This window comes from Rhopalosiphum padi, chromosome 3 (assembly GCF_020882245.1).
Source record: "Rhopalosiphum padi isolate XX-2018 chromosome 3, ASM2088224v1, whole genome shotgun sequence".
Classification (NCBI taxonomy): domain Eukaryota; kingdom Metazoa; phylum Arthropoda; class Insecta; order Hemiptera; family Aphididae; genus Rhopalosiphum; species Rhopalosiphum padi.
In genome coordinates, this window is record NC_083599.1 from 28,076,087 (window position 1) to 28,095,794 (window position 19,708).

Genomic DNA, 19,708 nt, shown 5'->3' on the forward strand with positions numbered 1-19,708 from the left:
TATAAATTATAATTATATTATGTTAACATAGGCACCTACTATTTTATAATATAATATTAAATTTATATTTTACATTATAGTATTCACATACTGTTTAAATTATTACACTTACACAGAGTTTAATGTTAAAAATTGGATTTATTGCTTAATTAAGTATGAAATTTATTATCATTAAATAATTGTTTCATTTGTGTGTACACAATTTAATCAATAAGTATTACAATATACTTTCACTACATTATTTATCCATACGTTTTTCATTAAATTAGTAGGTAGTTTCTTAATAAGAACAATGTATATATAATTATTAATTATTATATATTATTCTAGTTATATTACTTTAGTATGATATAAGAGTAAAGATGAGTTAGAAACAATAATTTTATTAACCATAGTGTTTTGTGAGTACACATTAACCATAGATACATATTACATATTTTAAAGTACAAAAAAAAAAAAATTTAAAAAAAAACCGTTTATTACGACACTGAGGTTAGCACGACAAAAATATATGGTTAGCAGAAATCCATTTTTAAATTTATTTATTAATAATAAAAATAGGTTTAATCTATATGATTAGTATTTAAGGTGTAAGAATTCCATATTTTTTTAAATACTCTCAATCTATAACGGACAAAGTTAAAAATCCATTCAATCTAATGACAAGTTTAAAAACGAAAATTTTAAATGCATATTTTGTCAGTTTTAGATAAACAGTGCATATTTTTTAGTTTTTATATTTTCAAAAAAAAAATACGTTTTTCTTTTACTACTTATGTGCCTATTTCCTACCCAATTATTTCAAGGTTTGTGTAAAATAACAATAATATTTTTTTTCCCTTAAACCAAAACTTTTTGATAATACCTTGTTTTATTATTATGACCTGACAATGTATTATTATTATCTTTATCTAAATAGTTTTTCACCACATTTCTTTCATATAATATAAGTAATAGTAGTTTTTTTTATAAAAATAATAATAATGTAGATACCAACTAATAATTAATATGTTTTAATTTTAATTTGCATATCCAAGATATTCGTTATCATAATATGTTGATTCTACCTTATATGACTTCCAAACTCGGCCTATTATTAGTTATTTATAATACGGACATACGGTTGTTAGTAAAATTAGATAAAATATAATTTTTTTGTCAGGATTTTTAATGTCGTTATAAACGGTCATAATAACAGTTGTTAATGTATACATAGGTAGGTATATAGTACCTACTGCATATCGATTTGTACATCAATATCAATGCAAAATAATATAAAGTATTTAACTTAAAAACACACGCTTAGGTACCTATACGGCTACAACTATACCTAAAAATCAATCACACACATACATAATTCATTAAACAAACGCATATAGATTGGTAAATGATAATTAATATTAATCAATTACACAAAATATTATTACAGCGACTTAATATAATATGATATGTTTTACTAAAATAAAATAAAAATTCATTATTATAGTAGAGCATAGTAGGTAGATAGGTAAAAGGTACATCATTGGGTACATCTATATGGTTACCTAGGAAATTCGTACGAGAAGTAACAATAATAGCAAAATTTACATATTTTGCATCGTCGTAGCGTATGTGACGGCGACAATGAAGTTATATGCAGACGTATAGTGCGAATGTACGTCGTGTGTTATACATATAAGACATGCAAGGCCAAAAGCCGTTAGTCTTGCCATTTATGTAAACTTAGGTGTATAGTCGCTTACAAAAATGATGTCCAATAGGCGACGTTGAGGATGAAAAACGAAAACGGGAAAAAGAACCGTGAGAACTTGTCGATGTACAGTGCGATTGCGCGGCCGTTACAGAAAGTCGGGTACTGCGGTGCCGCGGCTACGGTGGCTACACTTCTAATCGGACTTCGGCTTTTCGGGTCCAGTTCCTAAGATCAAAATCGAAATATTATTATTATTGTACGCAGTGGCGTAATTGTGGGGGGGAGGAAAGGGAGTACTTTCCCCCTGACAATTTTTTGAGGGGTAAAGGTATATATTTTAACCAAGGGGAAGAGGTGTCCGGGTTTTGATAATAATAAATATATTATATTGCCCTCCTAAATTTTTTCCCAATTACGTCACTGATTATGCGTTAGGTAATAGAGCCGTGGGTTCACAACCTCTATTGATCGATAAAATTCACAATTTTATTTAATTTTTTTTAGATAAAATAACAAAATATTATTTTGTTTTTAAATTATGAATAAAATAAAATATAAAATTTTTAAATAAAAATAAGTCAAAAATATAATTTTTAATGTATTCACTCGTTAGTGGTTTAAGACTTAAATATCTTTTATAACTTTAATCTGTATACAGTATACCTTAAAGTCGTCACCTCCTCGGATATCTTCTTCTGAGTATCCTTTCATCACTTTGGTCGCCACCGGCCCCATGTAGTTATTGACGACGGCGAACTCCATTAAAGACAGAAAAACGAAAATCGAACACGAAGACATCCATATGTCGATGGCTTTTACGTAGGATACAGGTGGAAGGGACTGTTGTGATTGAGTGTTTTGTGTGGCTGCATGAAAATAATTGTTTTTAATATGATTAATGATTATGTTTATTATGATATTATTGATTTATTCAATCGGTTTATATGTGTTACCGAGTGTCAATAGCGAAGTTACGCCCAAAGTTACTCTAGCTGGTATAGCCTCGGGTTTTATCCAAAATGAAATCCACGACATAACAACGATGAGTGCTGATGGGATGTATGTGTGGAATAAATGGTAACCTAAGCGTCTTCGTAGATTGAACATCACGGCCAAACATGTGAAATTCCCTATAAATTAAACTCTATATAGGAAATCGATTCAATACAAGTTATTTTTCATATTAATATGTAATTTTAATAGGTTGATAGTAGTCTCTCATCTATACCGGAATTGACGAAAAAAAAAGACTTCATGTAATCCGATATTATATTATTTTTATTGTATTCATTTTTAACAGAAAATCCTATATTTCGTATTTTATGGTTTATTTTGAGGGTATTTACTTATGTAGTTCATATAAAGAGTATAATAATTTTTACAATAAATAGGTAATAATATTATATTATATTACTTATTAGTAATTGTATTAGTTATTGTTGTATATACATAAGTATTATAATTTAGAGCGACTATAGAGATTTTTTTGGGAGTTCTTCGGTTTATTGGGGCTTTGTAGTCTTTATAACATACCTATTACCTACACGTGTGTTTAACGTTTATTATTCAAATATTAATTAATAGTAATATATTATTCACACCTGTTGAGTATTCTATTGTGCAATCAGTAGTTATGTTGTTTGATATATCAAGTTGAGGTAATTCGATATCTGGGTTTACCACTAATGGATCCGTCATATTCCATATAAAAACCAAATCGTGAGTTGTGTGAGACACTGAAAAGTTAAATAATAACGCATTATAATAATAATATTTACCTTTATTTTAATAAATAGTTGGTAAATACTAAAGATAATCATATTGATTAAATAAGTATAGTATAATATATTGTTTTAATACCTATACTGGCTATTAAAATAACATAAGAATATTGGGCTTTAGGAACAACATATTTTCTTAAAATTGTAGGCTACAATTTGTAGCTATAAGTTAATCGATGTTATAATAGTTAATCATATTTTATTAAAATGTTTATCAATAAATTCTTTATAGACTCAAAGGGTTATACCTATATAGGTGGTAGCTTGATTTGTTATGGAGTAATTCATGCATGAATTTAGTTTTAGTTCATGAAAATTGAATATTTTTTGTTTTTTTAAATGGTTACCATTAGTTACAGATTATATATTTCTAAAATAATAATAGGTAACTATATATATAATATTTTTTACAAATTATCAAAAATTGTGTAATTGATAACTCAAGCAAAATGGAAAAATATCTAGTATCGCTATCAATTAATAAATATCCTGACGGTGCTTATATATCTATATATTATATTCGTATATATATTTTTATTTATAAACATATTTTGTTACACTCACGGCTTTCTATCATCATTGAACATATTTGTGTGTCATGCGGATACGATTCAAATTTCATTGCACACGATAATACCAGCGTCAATCTAGTGGAGAAAAAATTTGCGTTTAGATTATATAGTATAGTAACATACGTGTAAATCTACATGGGTCACAGACAAATGTGTAAGCGTTTGACGAAGTTAGAGCAATCGTGTCGATTATCGACTAAAATTATTGTTAAATTAACAACTGAGTGTATAGCACAATGCGTTTTAGGTATTTTAGTAAGTAAAGTGCAAGAAAAAAACAAAGCAATATGTATATGTACATAATTATATATTACGTATAGTTTATGTTGGTACGTAATATATAATGAAAAATATTTCGAGGAGTAACGTTACGCGTTTTACTCTTCATTCATCCGCGTTTGTCTCAATTTCACGATTCATCGTACTTTGACATATACAGCAGCGTCTTGTCGTGGTACAGCCACAAATAATGGTTGGGTATGCTCATCTCGTGAAACGTGACTTTTTTCGCGTTTTTGAAGAAACAATCGGGTCGCCATATATCGTGCAACCATTCGACGTCCAGTATACGGTAGTCTTCGCTCATGTTTTCTGGAAGCCGAAGTCTTTGGTCCCGCCAGCTTTGCGCCAAAAATATGTCCGCAACGTACGTCTGGAACCAAGAAACGTGTTACCACCCTGTAGTTGTATCCGTCTGTTATAGGTAAAATAATCGTGATAAATTGATCCCTTCACATCTATTTACAGTCGTGGAAATAGACGTATTTAGGCCTACCAAGCACCCCTTTCCCATCTCTATTTTTGTCAATGCTAATAATAGTAAAAAATTGTGATAACGTTTTTATATAATGATTATTAGAAATGATACTCAATGAAATAACTAATTGGTCAGTTGGATTTACATTTCGATCAGGATGGCTTGTTATCCACTGGCGTAATTGCAGGGTGCTAATTGAGTATCAATCATACAGTCATACAGGGGTCTAACGCCTATACAGGGTATATTATATTATTATACTATTTAAGGGCCCTAGTTGGTTTAAAATTGTACATAGGTTTTGGTATTTAATTGTCTTATATTTATTAGGTAAGTCTTTAATACGTCACTTGGATAATCTTTAAAGAAATTAAGATTAATTAAAATTATTAATGACAGCTTTTTTAAGGAACATTTTAAATCCTCCCGGTATTCTAAATTATAAATTAGCCTGCAAGACGTATTATTTGTGTGAAATGGATATTACCGATAGTAATGTTTATCACGCATAATAATGCATTATAACAAAACTTTATGTATTATTTTAATTTTGGCAAGTGTACCTACTGACGAAGTGAGTAGAAAAAAACTAATTTTACGATTACCATACGATTTTAATACCTACTGCATTTATATTATTATTATTATAATACATTTTATATATATAATAATACAATTATTATAAATTTATGTTAAAAGGACCGTTATTGCTAGTTGATTGTCTGCAATTGTTATTTTGATGTGACTATATAGTCCTAGGCTGAGGATAGTGGAGCGTCGTACGTATATAATGGTATAAATAAACGATATGATATATAATTCACATTAAATGTAACGTTGATTTGTAGGTTTACCATGGATTCTTCGTTGATGGAATCCAAAGACAGCACGGTGACGTGAAAGTAAACAATAGTCGGTTGCCCTTGTACTTTTGGCGCGCGGTTTTTGTCGTAGTTCTTTGGATTGATCGGTAGTATATCGGTGAGTGACAAGCTGGTTTCGAAGACGACATTGTCGCTCTCAGCGATGTCGCTCTGATCACTGAAACATTGTAATTGTACACGGTGGCTATAGGAAAACGGCAATAAAATTGGAAGGGGATTTGGAAGGGTAATACAATTTTTTTTTTGATTTTTCAAAATTATACAAAAAACTACAAAATACATAGTACCATTATGGTCTAGTTTTGATACAAAATGTCCTTAGTGTGGGTGCTATAGGGTGATAATTTACTTTAAAGAAATTTGTAAGTTCAACCAGAAACTAAAATTAAAATTAGGTGAGGCATCTAATAAATGTACAGCTTCGCCACTTTGCGCCATTACTTTTTTGGCAGATTTCATGGATGTATAAATATGTGTATGTAGTATGTGTAGATGTATAGAAAGACGAGTTTATTATAGATACTATTACGATCTGACTCTGGCCTACCTTTATAAATATTGTATATAGACGCGACTAGATCAAGATATCGGTGCCCATAAGAATGCTAACATTTAAGATAGCTTACAAATATAATAAAAATTCATATTTTAAATATAAACTCAACACACAAAAACACACACATCAAAAATTCACAATAATTTTAGAATTGGCTAATATTTTAAATTATTTTATTGTGCATCAAAGATGCTGTCAGTACAAAAATTAATTTCCCCTCAGCATCTTGCTATTTCCGCTAGACTTATATGTGATTTATTTTATTATTTTTAAACATATACATTGACTAAGACATAGTACCATAGGCGCAACTAGGAGGGTTGCTGATATCAATTTAGCCTACCCAGAAATAGAGCTCTAGTTGCGCCTATGCATAGTACAATAAACTATAATATATAATACTATAAATTATATTGTTATATTATAAGTATATGATGCGTGAATATGCGTTAATATTTATATTGTAAGTATAAGAATTTGTGATTTATTATACGTATTAAGTATAATAATATTTTTTAAGTATTAAAAATAAAAATAAACAAAAGGTATATTTTAACTTTTAAAATTATATTTGATAATGATATTAAAAATTAAAAAAAAAAAAAATTAATTATTGTAAAGTTTATATTCAAAAATAATAATAGTAAATTTAAAATGATTAAATTGTTGAATCTATTAAGTTACATTTAAATAACAAAAATTCAATAAAATATATTATTAAGTACACATAAATAGGTATATCAGGTAATTAAATCCATACTACTCGTAGAATATGAAATTTAATTAGGCATGTCACTGTTGTCAGTAGTCCATGTAAATGTGCATATTCGTATGCATTTCGAGCTTCCTGAAGATACCAGAATAGTAATAAATATCAATGTAACTGAAATAACGTGACTGATTGCAGAATAATATTTAAATTCCAATATATTTAAAAAATCGAAAACTTTATTTAAGATTGGAAGTCACTAAAGTCATGTTAGCACTCTATTGTCTATGTATTTAACAATAATTAAGCCTCTATAGTATTTTATGTTTTTCCTCAGTAAGTCTTAACTCGTAAGTACCAGTAATACTGGTTCAGTACGTTCAATTAGTTCCTTCATAATGTTGTTTGTTATTACAATATCGATAGATATAAATCCCGATTTCCCATGGCTGTATACCTCTATAGTCTATACATTAAGACTTTTAATTGGACCGACGATTGTTCTACGTATAGATTAAAAGTGAATGGACGTAAAGGTACGTCATTTTTGAAGACGTCTCATTATATCACCAGTATCTATCTATTTATACGAAAATAGTATAGGTACACTGTTTAGCAAAATGCAACAGTTCGCGACGATCGAATTTTTGGTCATCTATTTACTTTAATATTAAAACGAACAATGCAAAATTGGTTCTGCTGAACGGTAATTTGTCATGTTGTGTATGGTCCAGAGAGTGAAAACAAGTGCGCTGATATAATCTTAATAATTCTTATAAGTTAATAAATAGTTAATAGATAGTAACCAGTTATGGTTGCAGTTGATTAGGTTTTTTCGAAATAGAAAAAAAACCTAATTAAAAATACATATTATAAATTTATTGCGCATTAAATGTTATATAAATCTTGGGAGGGCAATTCAATTTCCCCTAGCTTTACCCTCTCCAAATTCGCGCTCGTGATAGGCATCGTACACTGATACCTACAATATATCATATTATAAGTACTTATGTTATGTACAGTTATAATGCCTATAGTATAATATAGTCTAGGCTATTATATTACTATAGAGACATTATATCATAACATAATTCACGGTATAATAGCTGGTATAAATATATTATATCTAGTATTTACTGTTTATTATTACGAAATATTAATATAATATGATACACAGTTGGCTAGTGGTTTCTTTAAACTGTACTTATACTTTACAACAATACATTATTATTATTATTTTTGTGTACCAAATACCAATTGTACCATAGAATGATCAGTTTATTAAATTCGCGTAACTATAGTATTTTAAGTAATGGAAGGGGGCTGCTGGAGTCCTGATATTTATACTAAACATAATAGGTATTTTATAAATTATGTAGCAAAAATAAACTTGACAATATTTTACATATAATCGAACAATTTTAAATTTAACAAAATATTTATGTAGTAAAACAATTGAACGAAATTCGATGTATGTTTCAATTATATTTTTATTGGTTTAAGTTACATCATCTTGGGTTATTAGCCTATAATGGATTATTTATACTGTTCAATCTTTATAGTAATATCTTATAGGTATGAAGCATTCTAAAAACGTACAATAGACATTATATCATTTGCATAAGTAGTACGTTGATTTTATTACATAATACATTTTAATTACAAAATTTTAATAATTTCGTATACTGGATTAATGGTTTTTTCATTTTTAAATGTGGATTTTTTTAGAAATTGTATGAACTATGAATACAAATATAACGAGAATTATATATAATATATTATAGTACCTACCCTGTGTTTTGAAGTATCATGAAAAGTTGACGACCCGTTGTAATCAGGTCTATGTGTTCACTTAAACGTTGTTATAGAATTAAAATGTTCAAAAAGTTTCGTTTAATTCTTTTAAGGGCGGTGGTTAGTTTAATAACTACAAATTTTATGACACTTAAGGGGTGATGGTTACTGGTTGTCTGGTTAGTAAAAGAATAATTTATGTTATATTTATTATTTATATATAATATTATATATTGTGCCCGCGGGTATATATTAATTATTTTGTGTCAACTCCTGATTTTAAATTTGGGAGCCTGTACTATAGTAAAAAGGGAGGACTATTTTTTTACGGGCTCAGTGACAATCAACTATCAAGGTCTTTGGGTCGACTGTTAGTCATACATGGTTAAGTCAAGTCTCCGCGTTAGTCCAAAGTTGCACCAACGATGTGTGTGTGTGTGTGTGTGTATCAGTGTATCAGTGGCGTAGCGTGGGTTTCAAGAAAATATAAGCAGAAAAACAGGTTTTTATTTACATTTCGTTACAAAATCTGAAAGTTTTAGAGTAGATCCGCCTTTACTAAAAATATTTTTGTTTTTCAGCTAAAGTTTTCAATTTCAACCTAACTCGAAAGAATTGACTATATGACATAATATAATGATATTCAATAATACGAGTATTTAAAATAATTAGGTATGAATATAAATAATATATTATAATAATACCATCACAAGAACTTGATGTCAGATCCATCGGGAAATTAATAAAATAAACTAATACAATAATATTATTATAAACCATAGTAAAATAAGTAATAACTCGTAATAGAATCCAAACATTTTTTTCAAAAACACAATTTGTAGTAATCGAAAATAAAGGAAAACAAATTAAAAAACATATAAAATAGCCGTGTGGTGTACAATGTAACTTTATGTCTTTAATTAGGTATAATACCAAAACCGCTTACAAACAGTGTACTCTGTATTATAATGAGCTCAGCTACGACTTTGAACGTTGAACCTATATACATATCGCAGTCATGATGGTCTGGCGTAAGCAGTTTCGTAACATATAATGTGTTACACGTAATGTATAAAATATTATTATATTATAATACAATGAAAATGATTAAATGAATCGTTCCTCCCCCCTCCTCAGTTCGAATGTAGGACGGTGACTTCGACTGTTGAATTGATCAATAGTTCATTTCAAATACTATTATCAAAACAGTAAATACCTATAAACTTCTTGTGTTTCGCTTTTTTTAAATGTAAGCAGTCGACTGCGGTGCTTATATTACATGCACGCTACGTCCCCGGTGTGTGTGTATGTGTGTGTGTGTGTGTGTGTGTGTGTGTGTGTGTATGTGTGTGTGTGTGTGTGTGTGGGTGGACGGACAAGCGGGTTTTGGGTTGCGGGTGGCGGTTGTGGCCGAAGCGGCGCGTATACCTCAAGGGGGACCGCAGTGAGTCCTGGTCGAGTTTGTAGTAGAAATTTTGACGCCTGTCTCGGACGCACAGCCGCCACGTCAGGTATTCGATTTGCTTCTCGGTGTCGCCGGTGAAGTTGCGGGGCAGGGGCGGTACGGCGGGCACCGGAATCCAGTCCGGATCGTACATGGCGACACCGCCGCCGTCGCCGAATTCCTGTGGCCGTTCCAGCTGCTCGATAACGGGCACCAGGTTGGTGAGCAGCGTGCACCGGTCGCCGATGTTCCGGCAGTGTTTGGTCATCGTTTTGCTGTAATACTTCTTGTCCGCGTACACGGACACGTTGCCCAGCCTGTCGACCAGCACGTCCAGCAGCCGGACGTTGAGCCTCCAGCCCGTGCCCACCTGGACCAGCACGAAGTCGCCCGGGACGGGTTCACGCCGGAGCATCGAGCCGAGTTCGTGCAGGTCGCGCGCTTGTTCCGTGACCGAACACTCGCCAATGAACTCGTGGTACACCTGTCCGGTGACCAGTAACAGGTGTTTGTGCAGCCTGCCGCGGCCCGGCGTCCAGCCGTCGGTGATGGACGACGGTGGTGGTGATGACGGTGGTGGTGACGATTGCGGCGGCGGCGGCGGTGATGGTGACTGAGTCGTCGGTGGCGACGGTGCGGGTAACCGCCACCGCACCGGTGGCTGTTCGGTCGACGGCCGTTGCGTTTCTTCGCAGCCGTCGTCGTTGGATGCGGCCACGGTGGACGACGGCGACGCGCACGCCGACACGTGCGGCCGGTACCTGAACGTCGGGCTGGCGGATCGTTTGTGATGCCGCGCGTAACAGTGCCGACATTTCCTGTAAACGCGCAAACCTGCAGTAGGCAAATACGATATATATAAGCGGCAGTAAACGCGGGCTGGATAAATCGAAATCAGTCGCGAGTGTTGCGAGTACGCGGGGATGAAGTGAAACTTCTTTCTCTCCGCGAGGTCAGACCTAAACGCCGAGGGCGTCGGTCATCCAGTCACTACGCGATGAGCGAGTGCGCAAAGAATGTGAGGGCGTGGGTCAAGACTTAAGTGTCGTAACTCCCAATCAATGACGTGTGACGATAATCCATTTCTTTTAGTCGTCTCCGTTAAGAAGTTTCACTTCAGAAATGTGTGACGGCTTATTATTGGCGGGGGGGGGGGGGGATAATCATTACTAAGATACCATAAGCAGTTTCTTTATTTTATATTGGTGTTCTTTTTAGAAGGATTAATTCTCCGTGTCTATTATTATAGTTAATAATTATTCGTTACCTATTTAAAAAGTATACTAAAGTTTTCGAAATAACTATAGTCATTTAAATATAAATTCAAATATTAAAATCATAATGTAGTCTTGTACTTATTAATTTTATAAATACTGAAATTAGTTATTTTATTTATATTATATGTGTATCTGTGTCGTTTTGACATAAATTATTTGATTTGTATTAGTTTATGTACTATATGTATTACTCTTAATATATTAATAAGATGAATATTAAAAATATTTAAACAGTGCTAATTGTTGATTATTTAAGTAGTTTCGTATTCATACATCCAGCCAATTCAAAGTTGCATAATATGATTATATGTACTTTCACATAGCTACCAGTACACATTATGGCAGTCGCTGTTTTTGTGCGGGCACCGGGTATAGCGGTTTTGGGGCCACTAATACGACTGTGTACGAGTTTCGCGATGCTCAGAGATTAAGAATGTGTATTGGACACTTAAAATTTTCTGGAAATCGTAAACTGGCGGCGTTTATGCGTGAAGTGCCTGCGATCCAAAATAAAGTACTAAGTTTTCATCAGGCGATTTTTGACCGGCCATAAATATTTTATCGCTGTCCGGGATGGTTCGTTACATAATTTAATTGTTATGTCGATTAGTATACCGTATACATTTATTATTTATTTATTTTTGTGTATATACTATATGTCTATATAATATAGTGTTATATACAATTGGATTTCATATTGGTCTATTATTTTTGATATTCTAATCGGAAAAAGAGCCGATTACCTGGTACTTAAACACAGACGTATAAGAACATTATTTATTTATTTTTTTAAATAGAAATAGAGTGATATATTTTATCGAATTAGACTCGCTTTAGTTAATTGTAGAGGGACTTTAGAACTTAAATTCTTTTATGAATTGTTATGTAGTAAAACTTCTTACTTTTCATCATTAATACATTTTTAAGTTATAGCAAGACACACCAGATCCCACACACCATTCTTTACTCTAATTTGCACCAGCAAATATATATCAAATGAACCACTCAGGCGTCTTATGTTTAATGCCAATGTGAATCCCCCATTTTTTATTTTCATTAAGTATTGTAGTAGTATTAGAGTATTTTATTGTCTGTATTATTTTATGTTGAAAATGTATAGTATCATAAATGTAAAAATGATTAATACATATGATACATTGATAAATATAAATACCATAATATATGAAGTACATTGTTATTATTTATAAGTAACTTGTTTGTGTATATCTACGTAAAATTGATCTTGTCGAAGCAAATTATGTGTTCCAATGAGTTCTAGTTTTATTTATTATTTTTTTAAATATTTATGAGTAAGTTAGACGATTAGACAAGGATATTGGTTGATTATATAATCATAAAGTCATAACATTTGTAAGTAATTATAATTCTGTACGTGAGTTTGATACCATTACATCACGTGAATTTCCATTTATGATTTTTCTCAGGACGTGACTTATGAGCGAGTATTGAATTATATTTATGTAAGTAAACTGTTTTAAGTACCTATATTTTATGACAATACTAGAACCGGCGTTCCACAATTTGCTTGTACATTTTTTTTTCATAGCTAGAACTACATGGCTGGGTCAGTGGAGTTGGATGTGCAGGCATTTATAGTGGTCGGTCTAAAAACACTCCACGGGCAATTAATAGACAGCGAGATGAGTTTGCCTACAAATAATAATAAGAATAATAATGCGGTGTAAGAGTGGTGGTTGCGGGAGTGCCAAATGAAGTGCGGCCAAATGAGGTTTGTAGTTAGTATAGGAGCTTTTACAAACGGGAGTTGGTGATTAAATTCAGTATTCTATACGTTTCCATAAAACTATCTTATAAAATCAAATCATTTATACTCATATATTTTTAGTTAAATAAATTACAATTTCGTTTGGAAAGTATATTATACACAATTGGTTATTGCTTCGTTATCAATTATCTTCAATTGCATTCTGTTGTTTTTATTACATATTATTATATACTATACATATAGTTGTAACTTGATTTAATAAATAATAGGTATTTTTTTTTTCGTTTGAAACCGGCGTAGAGAACAGCTTTCGCATTATTCCGCGTTAAATAATATGTACTTATAAAATGTTGGGAATACCTATTCGCGATAATGTTGTAGATATCTGAAATACCTATCCATAAAACCGTCTGATCATAAATTCAGAGTTCGGGGCTTATAGCACTAAAATAACACTATATTATGCGCTTATATATGATCCAATAAACTTAAAAAAAAAAGATTTATTTGATATGGAAAACATTTTGTTATTGAATATTTTAATATTACTATTATAAATCAAATTTCTTAAAAAATGGTTTTTGAATGTTTAAAAAAAAATGTGTATATAATAATATAGGTTAATATTAACTAAAAATTCGTTGTTGTTAATAATACCTTTGTGACCTCATTGAACTATTAGATGTTTTCGAACGTTTTCAAACAGGAAAGCTCTCCTATTAGGATTATCCAACTCGGATAACTACATTGTTTTTAATCGTTTCAAATTGCTTTTGTTGAGTATTTATCGATCATGTTAATGTGCAATATTTTTGTGATAAATATCTACACAAATAGTATTTTTAACTATATTTTATATCATATTAGTTATTTATAATGTTAATATTATTAGTATTTTAGTAGTTAATAATAAGAAATTATGAGGTTAACCTAACATAATATGTATAATAATACCATTATTTTTTATTCTAAATAATAATAAAAACAAACAAATTTTTGCAATTAATCGTTCAACATTTTAATTAATACAATTTGAAAAATTATATTATCTATACATTTTTAAAAATCGTTGAAATACATCAATATAGCAAGAAAATTAGAAACATGCAAAAATAAAATTTTATATTTGAATTACCGTAAAACGTATTTGTATTCACTGCTATATTGTATTAGGTACATCTATGATGGCTATGCTAATGCTATAAGTCCCAAATGATTTATAATTTATTTCGTTACTAAAATTTTCTAAAAAATAAAAAATGGTATTATCGTGTCTTTATTATCTAATAAAATATGTAATATCAACCCAGTAGAGAGGACTGAGGAGTGAGAAGGTTACAAACGTCGGAATGAAAAATGACAAAAGCCGCGTAATCGTAATATATACATTTAATGCTATGAATTCAGAATAACGAAAAGTAATTTGTTTTTATTCCATTGTCACATCAAGTGGTAAGTATATTATTTAGTTATGGCTATACATTTATAATATTTTTAGCTATAAGTTATAATTTGTGTTTAATATCTATAATACCAGGTTTAACGAATTTTATATTATGCGAACGTTATTTAAATATTTGTAGCTAGTTTAAATTATAATTATCAAATACCAAAATATTCAAATATTACGACTGATATATTACAATATAACAGTTCTGCATAAGTGATGAGTTGGTTATTATTGAATCAAAATTAACATAAATGAATAACTGTCTCTGATTAAAGATCATCATTGAAGTTTTATAGTTTAGTTTTTTCTTGAAATTTTCTAAATATATTTGAAATTTTGTAAAACTTTAATATGGATGGCATAATATCAGTGGTATATATTTTAAGAGTTCTACGCTTCTACAATAGTATATAATCATATCAAGTGTTTCTTGTATTTTTAAATTTCCATAAAATGTTAAAAGTTAAAAATAATATTTTTATAAAACAAACTTTTGTACATAAAAAATATGTGACTACAAAAAGTATGTTTATTCTGAGAACGAAAAGTTATCAACATTTCACTCCTAAAATAAAATTGTATTTCATATTTAGCTAGTATATTTACTATATTTAGCATATATATTTAGATGTATTTGTAAAAACTAATATTAGAACATTGTCCAATCAAAATTTCTTTATTCATTCATTACATGAAGAGAAGTGAGAACCAATAATAAACGACCAACTAATAAATTTTTAAACATAAATTTATTACTTTTAGATAATATTCCATATTTTTATATTTCAAGCAATTTTGTAGTAATTTAATTCGTTGAAATTTTGTACCTATAACTACAAATATCAATATCGAACTACCGTTGCCATAAACACTTATCAGGGAAAAATATTACCTATATCTATATGTTTTACTTTTATGTAACTTGTTTAACTTATTAGGTTTCCATTTCTATTTTTATTCGAGAACATATTTAAAATGTTAATTGCCGTGTATATAAGTACAAGAACGTTTTCATAATTATGTTTATTTTATGATGATTTAAAAATTAGTGTCATAACATACAGTAAGATGGTACTTAAATTGTAATAAGATCGACTTGGTATTATTAGTTAAACGACGTTTACAGACTATATACGACTATGTGTCCCGAGTAGTAGAACATCATATAATTGTCATTAAGTACATGTATGGTTTTTTAAATAGTTATAGACGAACAAATAATTAGCCACACCAACTCAATATTAGTATATTATAGTTCAACGCGTATTAGATTATGGAGTTGGGAATTTGGGATACGGTTGTCCACTTGTCCGAGAGAAACGTGTGTAGTTAAATAGGTTATTTACTTACTGTGAACTCAGTGCGGTCTGGCCGATAATAAGAAGAACATAAATCCCGTACAGAAAAAACAAATTTGTCATTAGACTCGCTGCAAAAAAAAAGTTAAATTCTAGTTAATATTTATTATTTGTGTAATATTCAAGATATTCGTATAATATTATAAAACCATATCATGCACATCGAACGTTCCTAAACACACTATCAGGTAAGTATGTTAGATTAAATTTACATTTTGTACAACGAGAACTTGCAGTATATCATGTGTAATATATAGAATACCTGTCCAACGCCATGGTAACAAGTACAATATTATTCAAAAACTAATTAATTAATTGTTTTTCGTTGTAAATGAGTATAGTTGGAATACACGCACGGATCGTATATTTTAATAGTAAGTTATATAATATTATCGCTATATCATTGTTAATGGTCTTTATTTAGAAAAAAAAGATAAAGGGACGTGGTTACATACATATTCTTAAAAAAAATTTAGTTATAAGGGAGAAATTAAGTAATTTATTTATCAGAGTTCTAAAATTTAGTCTCATTTAGTCTGTAATTTTATAAAATATTATGGACTATGGCTCTATTTACAATTAAAAATAGTGCCTGGTTGTCCTGACACAAGACGCATTTATCACGCTTTGTAGGCTGCAGATACTGTATTGAGTAAAAAGTAATTACACGGATCACCACCCAAAGTTATATTAGTTCGTTTAACTTTAAATTGCTTTTACTCGTATAGTCTGCAGTATTCACATTCTGATAATGTAATAGAATCAATAGAATCATGCTGTATGATCAAGGAACGTTATATTTTAAAAAATAACCCAATGTTTTAAAAATTGACATTTAAACCTATACGACTGTACAGTCACGGGTTTAAGTAGAATAATTAAAAATCGTTACGACGACTGCTGATATAGAATATTATGTATAGCCATGTATAGGTAATAATAAAGTACTTACCTACGTGTATACAGAGGTGGTTAGTTGTTATAATAAAATTATCAATAACATAAAATGATGTAAAATAGAGAAAGAACTTATTGATATTATAGATAAGACGAAAGCTTTATTTTAAAATTGTATAGAAAACTAAATTATATACCAGACAATTATGTCGATATTGAGTGATAAGTACTTACGCGAAAGAGCGATAATTTTTTTGCTTTTAAATGTATAGGTAATTTGAATGTTCCTCGTGTCGCTTCTCAGTAATTATTATTACCAGTTCTTATGTATAATTTTATTATATTGTTATTTCGCGTATTCTAAATGGGGTTGTTTAGAATGTTTAGATCCAACGAATTATAGCTACTGACTTTAAAATGTCGAGATATATGCATGTACCAGATAATATAGCCTATATTGTATAGCAACAATGTATACATAATATTATACACACATATTATAATATATACGCGTAAAAATTAAAAGTATATTAAACGGTAGTACTACTCTTAATATTATTATTTTCAATAATAAAAATCAAACAAAGTGCATAATTATTCTGTGGGCATGTCACGGGTGTTTTTTAATACATGATAAGTGCGTTTTTGATTAAAAAAATCTGTTCTACTCACCCATATCATTTTGAATGGCGGAATATGTTTTGACTCGTTCGACACCAAACAACAATCATAACACACACATATATATATAGCTTACATTGAGTTACATAACATACAGCAGACACTGAGGGTTAAAGTATACTGTTCTTTTTTCACTATTATTTACACGGCGCTGACCCTTTGCAGGTGTAATAGAATAACACCCAAGCGTTGGTTATAATAGGATTCACTAAGCTGATACCATTGCGTACGCTCTAGTAAACCTAAATATACAATTTAGATTACTGATTACAATATAATGTTGACTTTTGTTTTTTTTTTTTTTTGCTTTGTCTATACCTGCGCGTTTAGACAAACAATCCTTTACGAACGAATCTCCGTCGACAAACGTGCGTTGGTCGATTGATAGAATTTAATAATACACGTAATATTAATTATATGTTATGGTACAACTAAAACTTCCAAGTCTACATATCAATTTGTTTAAAATAATGCAATTAATACACGTCGTTTTCGATGTACCTAACCTATTTGTTTCTATCCTAGGGCAATTCATAAAAAAAAAATCAATACGCCGTTTAATCAATCTCAGCGTATAACGTTACCTATATTTTAATTTGTTGTTAATAATACACCATCGGGTCGCAGAATAATAATATTTAAAACGTCAACTGAATAAATACTGATAATATAATATCGTAAATTAGTGCTGTGTATATTATTCATATACAGCTACACGTCTTTTTTCTGTTCTTAGCTGATTGATATAAATTCGTATATAAAAAAAAAATATGAAAAATAAAAAGTCGAATGCAATTAGTAGGTAATTTTAGCAACATTTACACGCCTTTTAAACGTATTATTTGGAGTAAGATATTATACATAAATTATATTATGATATTATATGTTAGAATTTTAGGTATTTGTGGTAAAACTAATTTAAAAAAAAATTATCAAGTATTAACTAATTTTTCTTTTATTATAATGATCATAAAGTGTACTATAAATGTTTCGGTATAATTATGAAGAAAAAATTAGATTTCTGTATAAATTGGACTCGTGCCTTACATTTGTATAATAGGTATGCAGGCTTTTTGTACAAATGTTATAACCAGGCGCTTCGTATAGGCTATTTCAGTATTTTATGCGAAAACGTAAATAACAAATTACTAAAAAGTAAAAATAGATAATAGCTGGTTTTAATTTACTTAATTACAAAACATGTAATATGAAGGTAATTTATATTGTACTAATAATTTAATTTAAAAGTTAAAACCAAACGAAATAATATTTGATTATTATATTAATAATACATAAATACATATAAATTCCTACAAAATGTATTTAATATCCAAATGTTAAAACATTTTTTTTTCACACAATAAATTGATGACAAAAAATAGTAACATATCATTAAATATTTAGCTATTTTAGGTAAATATTTTGTTTTAGATACATGAGCTGATTAGGATAGAATACCTACCCTATTCTACCATTTCCACCCCGTTCGTGGTTGTTTTCAAATTTAAATAAACAACGAATTTTTGATAAATAATTTATCAATTTAACCAATAATAAGTACAGTTAAGTTTAAACAAAAGTGGTAAGTTATTTCTTGATAATTTATTACCATGGTTTATTTTTATTTGTTTTAAAAACTAATAGTAAATTAAAATAATGTACGTTTTTGATTTTATCTGAATTAATTTTTATTTTAGATAAGTTTTACAAGAAATATTTTAATTTTATACATTACTTTGGGATAACACTTTGGTGTTTACAAAAATAAAGTGCATATACGTTGTTAATTCCATTAAAGTAATGGAAAGTCAGAATTATTCCTTGCATTATTTAAAAATACAAATCAATTCTGACATTAATAATTTTGTAAATAAATTAAATCTAACAAATATTAATTAAATTATTATTATTATTATTATTGTAACTATATATTATATTTTATGCAGATTGTATACAAATTACAAACTATTAATAAACGAGCACGTTGACGTATATTTAATTGTTATATCTTATACGTCAATTGTGAGATATTTAAAATGCCATTATGTCATTTCACATATTTATCACTTCGGTATAAACTCTATATTAATAATAGCAAATAGGTAGGT

The 19,708-nt window shown here is 29.6% G+C and overlaps 1 protein-coding gene across 2 annotated transcripts; it reads right to left on the reverse strand.

Moving 5' to 3' along the window:
• Positions 1 to 118: 118 nt before the first annotated feature.
• LOC132925558 (glycine receptor subunit alpha-4) lies at positions 119 to 17,709 on the reverse strand. 2 transcript variants are annotated; one of them, XM_060989946.1, is made up of 10 exons: positions 17,592 to 17,709; positions 16,015 to 16,093; positions 10,175 to 11,008; positions 5,658 to 5,844; positions 4,472 to 4,698; positions 4,039 to 4,121; positions 3,295 to 3,429; positions 2,647 to 2,823; positions 2,357 to 2,559; positions 119 to 1,918 (listed from the first exon to the last, which is right to left on the reverse strand). In XM_060989946.1, the coding sequence occupies exons 1-10, from the start codon at positions 17,593 to 17,595 to the stop codon at positions 1,739 to 1,741; spliced, it is 2,109 nt and encodes a 702-aa protein (XP_060845929.1). In that variant the 5' UTR covers positions 17,596 to 17,709; the 3' UTR covers positions 119 to 1,738. The 2 variants fall into 2 exon arrangements, with proteins under 2 accessions (XP_060845929.1, XP_060845931.1); XM_060989948.1 differs by lacking the exon at positions 10,175 to 11,008.
• Between the last annotated feature and the right edge of the window lie 1,999 nt (positions 17,710 to 19,708).

Bases quoted from the DNA above. Each gene is read 5' to 3' on its own strand.
- LOC132925558 (XM_060989946.1), bottom strand. The intron at 11,009-16,014 runs GTAAGTAAATAA...GCGCGTTTACAG, and splicing joins CAGACCGCACTGAGTTCACA to GAAATGTCGGCACTGTTACG. The intron at 2,824-3,294 runs GTGTGAATAATA...TTTAATTTATAG, and splicing joins CACAATAGAATACTCAACAG to GGAATTTCACATGTTTGGCC.